Source organism: Salvelinus alpinus, chromosome 20 (genome assembly GCF_045679555.1).
Source record: "Salvelinus alpinus chromosome 20, SLU_Salpinus.1, whole genome shotgun sequence".
Classification (NCBI taxonomy): domain Eukaryota; kingdom Metazoa; phylum Chordata; class Actinopteri; order Salmoniformes; family Salmonidae; genus Salvelinus; species Salvelinus alpinus.
Genome location: NC_092105.1, coordinates 46,163,459 through 46,176,361, shown reverse-complemented (window position 1 = coordinate 46,176,361; position 12,903 = coordinate 46,163,459). Strand labels below are relative to the sequence as shown.

At 40.3% G+C, this 12,903-nt stretch overlaps 1 protein-coding gene across 1 annotated transcript in view; it reads right to left on the bottom strand.

Moving 5' to 3' along the window:
* Nucleotides 1–436: 436 nt before the first annotated feature.
* Nucleotides 437–12,903, bottom strand: part of LOC139547003 (inactive dipeptidyl peptidase 10-like) — a 239,922-nt gene continuing 227,455 nt past the window's right edge. Inside the window, exons 18-26 of the mRNA XM_071356029.1 lie at nucleotides 11,733–11,831; nucleotides 10,831–10,900; nucleotides 4,107–4,301; nucleotides 3,914–3,968; nucleotides 3,673–3,772; nucleotides 2,807–2,865; nucleotides 2,448–2,520; nucleotides 1,733–1,806; nucleotides 437–1,024 (exon numbers count right to left, since the gene is read on the bottom strand). Of these exons, the coding sequence (XP_071212130.1) occupies nucleotides 890–1,024; nucleotides 1,733–1,806; nucleotides 2,448–2,520; nucleotides 2,807–2,865; nucleotides 3,673–3,772; nucleotides 3,914–3,968; nucleotides 4,107–4,301; nucleotides 10,831–10,900; nucleotides 11,733–11,831 (860 nt within the window). The 3' untranslated portion in view covers nucleotides 437–889. The remainder of the gene's footprint in view (nucleotides 1,025–1,732; nucleotides 1,807–2,447; nucleotides 2,521–2,806; nucleotides 2,866–3,672; nucleotides 3,773–3,913; nucleotides 3,969–4,106; nucleotides 4,302–10,830; nucleotides 10,901–11,732; nucleotides 11,832–12,903) is intronic.

Genomic DNA, 12,903 nt, shown 5'->3' with positions numbered 1-12,903 from the left:
GCCTATAGTTTTTTTTTTTTTTTATCTGGATTTTTTGGGGGGTTCGGGCTGATTTTAGAATATTCCGTTCTGATGAGAACTTTAAACTGTATTTAAGTCTTGTTGGCAGTCCAGCAGTGTCAATGTTGTGTGTGCTTTGAATTTATGGTGAATTCTCTAGACTAAAGGCTTCCATGCGACAACCTGATTGGATAATGTGCTATATATAAAATCTTTGCCAATTTGCTTCTGCGCCGATTGTGTATTTTGTGAAATTACATTAGTGCAATATTGGGGGAAAATGTTTTAATTTCCCAGGTCATTTTACTTTGGGGGGAAATGTGAAGAGTGACAGTCCTAGGATCCCGGTTACCTGTATTTATCCCTAATGTACGCTCTAAATGCCATTTTAAAACTGAAACTGAATATATATCTAAAATTCACAATACATTACAGCTGTCTGAAATAACTATATTCTTTAAAAGGAAAAAATAAATAAATATCTCCCTTTCACATCTTTAACAGTAAAGACTAAAACATACCTCCCATACAAACAGCTAATATGAACAAGTTTCCCTTCTTCTCTACTGAATCTCTACCATGCTAACTGTATACTTATGATATTTGCAGAACACTGGTAACAGCCTAAATGTTCCTATGTGAACTATTGCTTGATCATAGCAATAGGAAAATGTATACATCACTGTACAGGAAAAATCTTCAATCTCTTCTCAGCCTATCATTACCCTTCATAGAGCACAACAACATTGTCTGACCCCTCTCTCATTCACATTGTCTCACCATATCTCACCACTTCTCACTGGTGGTTCCTCAGACAAGCAGGTCAAAGACCACTTCATCGTTTCCAGGAGCAACAGGTTCTACAAAAACAAGGTGAGACATGGTCATCCTAGTCATCCTCAGACACAGGATGAGCTACAGGGATTTCCACTAGGAAGCATTCCCTGAAGAAGGTCATGACAGAGTTCAACAAGTAGCGTTGGCTCTTCACAGAGTAAATGTTGTGTCCTTCGTCTGGGAAGATCTAGGGAACAGAGAAATAAATAGTTGTTTATTATCATTATATTGAATTCTACAGCAGAGTAGTTTTACATTTACTGTTATTACGAATTAGATAAAAAGCAGTGTTAACTTATATGACTACCACTATTATCAATGTCACAACACAAGTGCAGAACTACCTTTATTAATTACACCTCAACGTAGACTCAGCGATATGACGTAGATGCACAAAGTAAACAGCATAGTGGGTCAATTTCCGCAACAACTAAAAACGGTGAAGAGCGAGGCTTAACTTCTCTACTGTTTTGGTCCTGTAGCTACCACGTTTTAAGAAGCCAACTCCTGCACAGATACTATGGGTGACTGTGTGAGAGCGAAGTCTTGCATCTGGCTCATCGCAACATCTGCAATGCTGCTCGTGGCAACGTAATTTAGCTGAGGTCTACCTTTATTTAATTTAACTCTACCATTATCCCTCCACTATTTCTTTCTTGAATTCTCCCTCTTACTTTTCAAAGTGGGGCCTTTTTTAAATATCAGACAGATTTTCCTCAGGGCAGGTTTGGCACCACGCAGCAGGTAACTATTTTCACTTTGTCAAACTTTAAATAATAAATGATTCAAGGCAGAAGGGGGAGGTCGGCTTCAATTATACATGCATCACTGAGGCCTCCTTTGTCAGGGACATTAAATGGCTCTTGGCATAGGAAGGGAGAATGTAACTGGTCACCTGCAGAGTGTAGTTAACGTTTGATATTGACAGAAGTTTCACCAGCTCCGCGGAATGCTGGAAATGAACGGTGGCTGAAAGAGAGGGAGGAAATACAGTGAGATAATTGAAACGTTGGTGTCCTTGCTCGACAAGCATTTTCATCCAAAATTAATAACATTGTAGGCAATTTCACACAATTAAATGCAATACTACAGGGTTGAGGCTGGAGCAATGTAGAAAAAAAAACAGTATCCATTGTCATAGTCAATAAGCTATTGAGAAATGAACTAGATCTGATACAGTAGATGAAGCTATAGCACAATAGACGTACAATTGAAGATTCTTCAAGTTATAAGTTTAAAATGCACTGTATCTCAGGTTTAAATGGGCACAGACTAAAAATCGAGCATGTGCACAAGTACCTGGTATGCAATTATAACGTGTGCTGCTCAGTTCTATTTTTGTGAGTGCCTGTCAATTACATCTTATTTCATTAACAACAGTATGATACATCTGTCTTTTTATCCCCACTTAAGGTGAACAATCAACCGAACACAATGAATAAGCCCATTGTTTGACCCGAAACACTGCCTGTCTGACAGATAAAACACTAATTAGACAACGGCGTATCTCCTATCTTTTTCATTAAACCTACAAAATAAGCTCCGCATTGAAGTCCAACAATAGCGTGCAACCATGCCCCGAGTAGCAACTAGAGAGAACTAGTACTCACCATCTGCTGTTCCATGGATGATGAGAAACTTCCGTTGACCTATGCCTGTGATGTTGGGAAGCAGACTGGAGAGCTGTTCGAGACACAATGACAATTTTACATCGGTGAAAGATACTGAAAACATACTGTAAATACCAACTCGTTTTCTATAAGAGAAAAGCATTCAAGCACAACTTGGTGTGATTTAGCAGAGGCTTGCCATTAGCGAAGAATCAACAGATATGACACTATTGCACTGTAACAAGTGTTTATTGGATGAATTGCTCATGATAAGATTAAATGTAGAATTTTCAAAGTGCTTCCACCTTGACCACCTCTCAATATTATTATTTTTTTTAAACGTAGAAAGTCAATCATACTTGGTATTTACGCTCATCCTGGACCGGGAACCCAAAGTAACGCTCAGTGAAGGCCGAACCTTTAGAAAAATACAACATAGTTAAGTATGTTTTTTGGTATTTCTTTCATTGGTCCACTTTTAATACAGTCCCAAAATGTTTTTTTTTTTTGTCAGCAGTCAAGTTTTCAAGATATTGGACTTTCAAGAAGCAAAGTGTCACTTGCCACATTATCATGAGGATGTGGCAAGTGACACTGCTTGAAAACCCAATATCTTGAAAAGTTGACTGCTGACATGCAAAACGTTCTGGGACTGTATTAACAGTGGACTAATTTTTTTAAATACCAAAATATAGTTTTTGAGTGGATTTTTTCACTAAGTCTTTGAAAAATGACAGGTAGGAAACATGAGATTGATCATGTAAAGTAAAGAGCAAAAATTCAGGCGAACTGGAAAGTGAGAAAAGATTCCAGTGATTGCATAGACAGAAAGCAGGTATATTTTCCATCATTATTACCTCTAAAATCCCTGAACTATCAATGGGCTTCATGCCACTGTGTTTTGAGGAAGATATTCAAAGGCAGCTCTGAAGTAGTAGGAAACACTGTATTTCCTCCCGGTGCCTGCCGTATTTCTATAGAGTAATAGCGCATGCTGGCCTTACCATTCACATGAATGATATAAACAACATCATCCTTCAGCCTTATTGGACGTGGCCCTACATTTCACGTCAATGAATGAGTGCCGCATCCGCCTACCGTATTTGACAAATCCTGATGTATTAAGTGGCCATCAGCATAACTTCTAAGAGATATTGGACATGACTTGACAAACTCTATTAAATGAATGACTACTGAAAGGATTTAACTTAGACTGGGAAAGTACCGTAGAGTCTCCAGTCTGTCACGGGAGCAACTGCAACCCCACATCTGAACATGGAGCCAGAGGAGAGGAGTAGAAGAGAGCTCAGGAAACCCCCATAAGCCTGGGGAAACACCCCCAAAAATAGTTGGACATGCAATGTTGGATATAGGTAAAAACCCATGTACTGTAAGTAAGAATACAAAAAAAAAGGGGTTATAGCTAAATATACCATATCCACAAATATTCCATTACACTTCCTTACCTTTCCATAAACAGCAACATTATTTTTATCCACATATGGCAGCTTGGTCAGGTACCTAAGAAAATACAGGAGGGTATTAAAGTCTAACATTTCTGAAATGCAATGAATCAGTTCCCATCGAGTCAACAATTTCTTTCAACAGTATCCATGTGAGAGCTTTCAGATGGTGTTCAGATCATGCTCCAGTACATACTCTACTGCTGCGATCTGGTCCTGCACCTCCACGGTTCCCAAACGCTGGTGGACTTCATGCAGGACCCTCTGGCCCAGGAACCCACTCCCACTGCCGTCCAGGCGAGCCACGATGACGTTATCCGAGCTGACCAGAACAGAGTCCCAGTCAAGAACAAACTGGTCACTCACCGCCTGGCCACCGGGGGCACTGTCACTATGGAACACCATGAAAGTTGGTCAAATTGAACTTACCATCAAGGTGCAATATGAGTGACTTCTGGTGTGTTCAGTGCTCATTGGAATATTGTTATTTCCTAGTAGTCATAAATACAACAGGAGTGTGTTCAAGTGTTTTTGAAGTCATAACAACTTTCAACCACTGACATATGAGCTAGGTAGCTAATAATGAGTTAACTAGATTGGTAACATTGACAAAATGGTAAAACTAGCTAGATTATTCACATTATTAAAGGGCAATTCTGCCACTTTTCAACCTCATACTCATTTCTCCAGCACCATACCAGTGTCTAAATATGTCTAAATATGTTAAAATTGCATGTTTCTATAATCTGTGGTTAAAAAGACGAGAAGAAATTACCTAAAAAATGCTTCTCTGTTACATCAAAGGCTATAATTAGGAAAAACTGATTTTCAAAACCTGCAATGAGTTTTTTTGCTTACTCCCTATTGCGAATCTCACAGTGATTGAAAATCAGCGTTTAAAAAAAATGTTTTAACTTGTGATCATCGGTTACAAGTGCATCGCAGTACTAGCTGTGCCACCAGAGATTCTGGGTTCGAGCCCAGGCCGCGACCGGGAGGCCCATGGGGCGGCGCACAATTGGCCCAGGCGTCGTCCGGGTTAGGGAGGGTTTGGCCGGCAGGGATATCCTTGTCTCATCGCGCACTAGCGACTCCTGTGGCGGGCCGGGCGCAGTGCACGTTGACCAGGTCGCCAGATGTACAGTGTTTCCTACGACACATTGGTGCGGCTGGCTTCCAGGTTGGATGTGCATTGTGTCAAGAAGCAGTGCGGCTTGGTTGTGTTTCGGAGGATGCATGACTCTTGACCTTCGCCTCTCCCGAGTCCGTACGGGAGTTGCAGCGATGAGACAAGACAGTACCTACTACCAATTGGATACCACGAAATTGGGGAGAAAAGGGGGTAGAAAAAAAGAAAAAAGAAAAAAAAGAAAAAGTAAAAGGTCAATGATGAAATGTCCCAAAAAACTCTAAACTCAGTTATCACCTTCTGGTTTCCAACTTGTAACTCTTATGTGGAGGATCTGTCAAGTGGTTAGTTCTGTGTCGGAATGTTGCATTTACGAATTTCCGACAGCACCATTCATTCTATATCACAATCCATCCAATTGGCGACAGATGTTCATGCAAACATAAAAAAAACACTATGCGCATTTTCCCACCAGAGATGTAATTCCATCAAATTGACTCCTTGCGGATAGAAGGATGTGTGTGACGATGTAGTGGACACAAAAGTTACTTTTCTGGTTAAATTCCCATGCACCGAATACAATATACAAGTTAAATGGGTTTCCATCTCATTTTCAACTCTACAGATGGTTTTGTCACAAAATTATGAATGCTGATTGGCTAAAATTGTTTTCCAGCTGGTGTCTATTCGACAAGTTACCACCGGCTAAATCTATGACGCAAAAATGCCTATTTACTCTGTTCCACCTGACTGCGCAATCCACTGTCTCATCAGCCCAGCCGGGCACTTTATAACTTTTTATAAACATCTCCACTATAAAAAGCATCTAGACATTATCTCACATTTCTTTTAGACTAACATTTAGTTTTCAACAGCGGAGATTTGTAAAAACCTTGCTTTCTGTCTCAAAGACATTTGCAACATTGTTTCAATATTCAAATTTGATCTCCAGCTTTCCCATAGTAATGAACATGACGGGAGTCGGGACGAGACCGACAGGCAGTGTTTCTCAGTCAGTCAAAATCATGAATCAGCTGCCATCATTGTTATGGATATACAGTGCATTCGGAAAGTATTCAGACCCGTTGACATTTCCACATTTTGTTACGTTACGGCCTTATTCTAAAATTAATTAAATAGTTTTTTCCCCCTCATCAATCTACACAAAATACCCATAATGACAAAGCAAAAACAGGTTTGTAGAAATTTTTGAAAATGTAAAAAAAAATATGTATATGACATTTACATAAGTATTCAGACCCTTTACTCAGTACATTGTTGAAGCACCTTTATCAGTGATTACAGCCTCGAGTCTTATTGGGTATTACGCTACAAGCTTGGCACACCTGTATTTGGGAGTTTCTCCCATTCTTCTCTGCAGATCCTCTCAAGCTCTATCAGGTTGGATGGGGTGAGTCACTGCACAGGTATTTTCAGGTCTCGCTAGAGATGTTCAAGTTCGGGCTCTGGTTGTGCCACTCAATGACATTCAGAGACTTGTCGCGAAGCCACTGCTGCGTTGTCTTGGCTGTGTGCTTAGGAAGGTGAACCTTTTCTCCAGATCGCTCAGGACTCCAGGTCCAGGTTTTCATCAAGGATCTCTCCGTACTTTGCTCCGTTCATCTTTACCTCGATCCTGACAAGTCTCCCAGTCCCTGTCGCTGAAAAACATCCCACAGAATGATGCTGCCACCACCATGCTTCCCCATAGGGATAGTCCAGATTTTCTCCAGAAGTGACGCTTGGCATTCACGCCAAAGAGTTCAATCTTGGTTTCATCAGACCAGAGAATCTTGTTTCTCATGGTCTGAGAGTCCTTTAGGTGCCTTTTGGCAAACTCCAAGCGGGCTTTCATGTGCCTTCTACTGAGGAGTGGCTTCCGTCTGGCCACTCTACCATAAAGGCCTGAATGGTGGAGTGCTGCAGAGATGATTATCCTTCTAGAAGGTTCTCTCATCTCCACAGAGGAACTCTGCAGCTCTGTCAGAGTTACCATTGGAGTCTAGGTCACCTCCCTGACCAAAACCCTTATCCCCAATAGCTCAGTTTGGCCGAGCGGCCAGCTCTAGGAAGAGACTTGGTGGTTCCAAACTTCTTCAATTTAAAAATTATGGAGGCCACTGTGGTCTTGGGGACCTTCAATGCTGCAGATTGTTTTTGGTACCATTCCCTAGATCTGTGCCTCGACACAATTCTGTCTAGGTGCTCTCGGACAATTCCTTCGAACTTATGGCTTGTTTTTTTCTCTGACATGCACTGTCAACGGTGGGACCTTATGTAGACACGTGTGCCTTTCCAAATCATGTCCAATCAATTGAATTTACCACAGGTGGACTCCAATCAAGTTGTAGAAACAGGATGCACCTGAGCTCAATTTCGAGTCTCATAGCAAATAAGTAAATATTTTATTTTGTATATATTTGCAAACATTTATAAAAACCTGTTTTTGCTTTGTCATTATGGGGTATTGTGTGTAGAATGATGAGGAAAATAATTGATTTAATCAATTTTAGAAGTCTAACTTAACAAAATTTGAAAAAAAGTCAAGGTGTCTGAAAACTTTCCAAATGCACTGTCTACAAAAAAATGTTATTGAAAAAAGGTCAAACAAAACGAAGTGCAGCTAGTTTGCAGTCTTTCCAGCTTCAGTTTGAGGTGATTGTGTTAGCTGTGTTATTGAATAACAGTGTCCTGACGAGTGAGCACATTTTCTAGGCGAAATTGCACCTCATTAGCTCATTGTTATGGATATATCCAAATAAATGTCACTAGAAAACAGCTCAAACAATTCCAAATGCAGCTTCTTTGCTGTTATTCTAGCTGCAGATTTTGACGTGACGGTAAGTTAGCCGTAGTTGGCTAGCTAGCAAGCAAGGGATAAGAACGTTGCCAGCCAGTATGGTAATAGCATATTTAGAATGAACTGGGTTGCGTCCATAGATACAGAACAACAACCCTAGATTTGTGTCGGGACTAAATCTTGTGGAAGGATGAAATAGTATGAATAAATAAATCTAAATAAGGTTTTTAATGAAAATATGTCAATCATTATTTGAATATGATTTGAATAACCTGTTGTATTGGGGCGGCAGGTAGCCAGTGACCGAAACGCTGCTAGATCGAATCCCCGAGCTGACAAGGTAAAAATCTTTCATTCTGCCCCTGAACAAGACAGATAACCCACTGTTCCTAGGCCGTTATTGTAAATAAGAATTAGTTCATATTAACTGACTTGCCTAGATAAATAAAGGTTAAAGTATACAGTGGGGAGAACAAGTATTTGATACACTGACAATTTTGCAGGTTTTCCTACTTACAAAGCATGTAGAGGTCTGTAATTTTCATCATAGGTACACTTCAACTGTGAGAGAAGGAATCTAAAACAAAAATCCAGAAAATCACATTGTATGATTTTTAAGTAATTAATTTGCATTTTATTGCATGACATAAGTATTTGATACATCAGAAAAGCAGAACTGAATATTTGGTACAGAAACCTTAGTTTGCAATTACAGAGATCATACGTTTCCTGTAGTTCTTGACCAGGTTTGTACACACTGCAGCAGGGATTTTGGCCCACTCCTCCATACAGACCTTCTCCAGATCCTTCAGGTTTCGGGGCTGTCGCTGGGCAATACGGACTTTCGGCTCCCTCCAAAGATTTTCTATTGGGTTCAGGTCTGGAGACTGGCTAGGCCACTCCAGGACCTTGAGATGCTTCTTACGGAGCCACTCCTTAGTTGCCCTGGCTGTGTGTTTCGGGTCGTTGTCATGCTGGAAGACCCAGCCACGACCCATCTTCAATGCTCTTACTGAGGGAAGGAGGTTGTTGGTCAAGATCTCGCGATACATGGCCCCATCCATCCTCCCCTCAATACGGTGCAGTCGTCCTGTCCCCTTTGCAGAAAAGCATCCCCAAAGAATGATGTTTCCACCTCCATGCTTCACGGTTGGGATGGTGTTCTTGGGGTTGTACTCATCCTTCTATTCCTCCAAACACGGCGAGTGGAGTTTAGAGCAAAAAGCTCTATGTTTGTCTCATCAGACCACATGACCTTCTCCCATTCCTCCTCTGGATCATCCAGATGGTCATTGGCAAACTTCAGACGGGCCTGGACATGCGCTGGCTTGAGCAGGGGGACCTTGCGTGCGCTGCAGGATTTTAATCCATGACGGCGTAGTGTGTTACTAATGGTTTTCTTTGAGACTGTGGTCCCAGCTCTCTTCAGGTCATTGACCAGGTCCTGCCGTGTAGTTCTGGGCTGATCCCTCACATTCCTCATGATCATTGATGCCCCACGAGGTGAGATCTTGCATGGAGCCCCAGACCGAGGGTGATTGACCGTCATCTTGAACTTCTTCCATTTTCTAATAATTGTGCCAACAGTTGTTGCCTTCTCACCAAGCTGCTTGGCTATTGTCCTGTAGCCCATCCCAGCCTTGTACAGGTCTACAATTTATCCCTGATGTCCTTACACAGCTCTCTGGTCTTGGCCATTGTGGAGAGGTTGGAGTCTGTTTGATTGAGTGTGTGGACAGGTGTCTTTTATACAGGGAACGAGTTCAAACAGGTGCAGTTAATACAGGTAATGAGTGGAGAACAGGAGGGCTTCTTAAAGAAAAACTAACAGGTCTGTGAGAGCCGGAATTCTTACTGGTTGGTAGGTGATCAAATACTTATGTCATGCAATAAAATGCAAATTAATTACTTAAAAATCATACAATGTGATTTTCTGGATTTTTGTTTTAGATTCCGTCTCTCACAGTTGAAGTGTACCTATGATAAAAATGACAGACCTCTACATGCTTTGTAAGTAGGAAAACCTGCAAAATCGGCAGTGTATCAAATACTTGTTCTCCCCACTGTATATATTTTTTAAATAAACGTGATAATGCCCTCAAAGCCGATGTTTGAAGGATTTATTGGCACGGTTTGCCGGCCCGAGACGCAATATCCGTGCAAATATATCCTCAACACCGGCTTCTCGAGCATTATCACTTAATTATCCACTCTGGTTTTGACACGTGCGCTCTAACCAACAGCTCACAGATATACAGTTCGGGTAGGCTAGCCTACATGATGAGATTATTATGGACAAAACAGCCAGATTATATTTATTTGTCAAAGAGCAGCCAAGAATTGATCAAAGGAGCATCAAGCTCATCATCGTGTACTTTTACCACCCTGTGAAGTTCATCATCATTTATTTAATCTGTAGCCAAATGAACTGCATGCTTTCCTGAGTCGCAGTGGGAGGACCACACTAACATATCGCCGTGTGACTCCAAGTTTACATTGATATGATGGTTATTATATCAATATTCCGGATTAAAGGCCACCATTTCTCACAATTGATTTTACAGACACAAAAAGATCCCACCTTGTCTAACGTATTTAGTTTTTTCAACATTTGGAAAGTTGACAGAAAATTTTTGCAGTTTCCATCAGGCCTGTCGTGACAAATTTTTTTTTATCTGACATGTACTTTACTCGCATAAAAAGGTTGGATGGAAATCTGGTTACTGATACAGAAATAAGACTTTTTGGAAAATCACTATCTGGATAAACACACTACACAGACACTTATTTTCTAAGTCCCTGGAGTGATATAGAGAATGACAATAGTCTTTATTTTGATCCCTCAATAATCTCAGGAGAAATGTTGAGGCGAAACTTGGTTCTGCTATTGCTCTAAAACAACATTCAATCTGAAGCCATTGATAAGGATTTATGGAAATGTCACTTCCAGTACCCTCCAAGATAAGGATTGGTGAAGGGTAGGATACGTACAGGATCAGCAGAAGTGGATACGCTGTGGCCTCATCAAAATCTATTGGCATGGTCAGCTCCAGACGAAGTGCTATAAAATAAATCAGAATTCCCTTACACCTCAAATGCACATTGATTATACTAAGTACCAATCAGGCTTCCAAATGTAGTATCTTAACATATCATCTTTATTTCTACAATGAGAATCTTGAGAGAATCTTCATATGTTAACCTGTTCTGATTGCATGATATTATGATTTGACAAATGACATGTTACATCGCTCGACAAAATGACCAAGCAACTGATTACATTGCAGGCAAATGTACATGTATGCAGCATACATACAAATCAAGAGTGAAAAAACATGGACAAAAGGCAATCCTTGAAATGGAGCTAGAAATTGAGGTGCAGTCTCCATTCAGAAGCCTTAATGAAATGCAGCACATTGTGTCTAATTGCACACACGGTTCAGAGTGAAGAACCCATATGGCGAGCCTTCCCGTCTAATTGGATTAGTAGATTGGCAGGCTTCTCATTCCAGAGCTGATTCATAATCACCTCACAAAGCTGTGCACCTGTTCTTTTAATTGTGTTTATCCCTGGTATCTGCTTATTATGTACTCCGGCACTGCAAGCTCCATGGCTCACACTACATCTAAAAACCCTGCCTGTCGAATTGTCTGCATGTAGCAGGTCAACAGCTGAAATATGTTACCTGTTACTTTGCTATTATTCCATGAATGAACCACATGAGGGACAAGTATGATGATTCATGATGATGCTGATGATGACAATGATGCTGACAACTATGATTACAGTGACAGCGGTAGTGACGGTAATGATGATGTTAATGCCCAAAGATGATTATGAAGATGATGGTCACGATGATAGAATGATCATGAGAAAGATTGGATTGTCATACCAAAGTTGTTGATTTGTAGGGTCCTGATATCTCTCCTTGGTATATTCCTATATATCAGTGCATCTCTTAGTGCAGTGTTCTTCTCCAAAGTGTAATTCTCTATATACAGAGATGGAAAAATAAATATTTGGATTAACCAGACATATAATCTCTCTTAAATCCGTCATTGTAAAGCATTATGTTTTAATATCTGCATAGACTCCTAATTGCATATAATGTTATTAAATGTATTTGCATGTACAGTGCCTTCAGAAAGTATTCACACCCCTTGACTATTTGCACATTTTTGCTTGTTAGAGCCTGAATTTATAATGGATTCAACGAGATGTTGTGTCACTGGCCTACACACTAAACCTCATCATTTCAAAGTGGAATTATGTTTTTAGAAATGTTTACAAATTAATAAAAAAATGAAAAGCTGAAATGTCTGGCAGCCCTAAATACGTTTTGCTTAGAAATTTGCTTAACTAGTCACATAATATATTACACAGAGTCACTCTGTCTGCAATAATAGTGTTTAACCTGATTTTTCAATGACTACCTCATCTCTGTACGTCACATATACAATTATCTGTAAGGGCCCTCAATTGAGCAGTGAATTTCAAACACAGAATCAATGTTTACATATGTTACATTACTCATCTCATATGTATATACTGTATTTTATACCATCTATTGCATCTTGCCTATGCTACTAGGCCATCGCTCATCCATATATTTATATGTACATATTCTTATTCCATCCCTTTACATTTGTGTGTATAAGGTAGTTGTTGGGGAATTGTTAGATGACTTGTGAAGATACTACTGCACTGTCGGAACTAGAGGCACAAGCATTTCGTTAGATATTACTGAGCTTTCGGAACTAGAGGCACAAGCATTTCTCTATACCTCCGTTAACATCGGCTAACCATATGTATGTGACCAATAACATTTGATTTATATTTTTGAACCACAAAGACCAAGGAGGTTTTCCAATGCCTCGCAAAGAATGCCACCTGTTTTAAGATGAGTAAAAATAAAAAAGCAGACATTGAATATCTGTTTCAGCGCGGTGAAGTTCGGCAGTGGCTCGCCCATTACGGCGTTAGGGGTGGCGACCCACTTGTGATTGGTCTTTTTTTTGGTATATATATGTATATCGCAATGCTAGTGGCGTCACTACAGACCC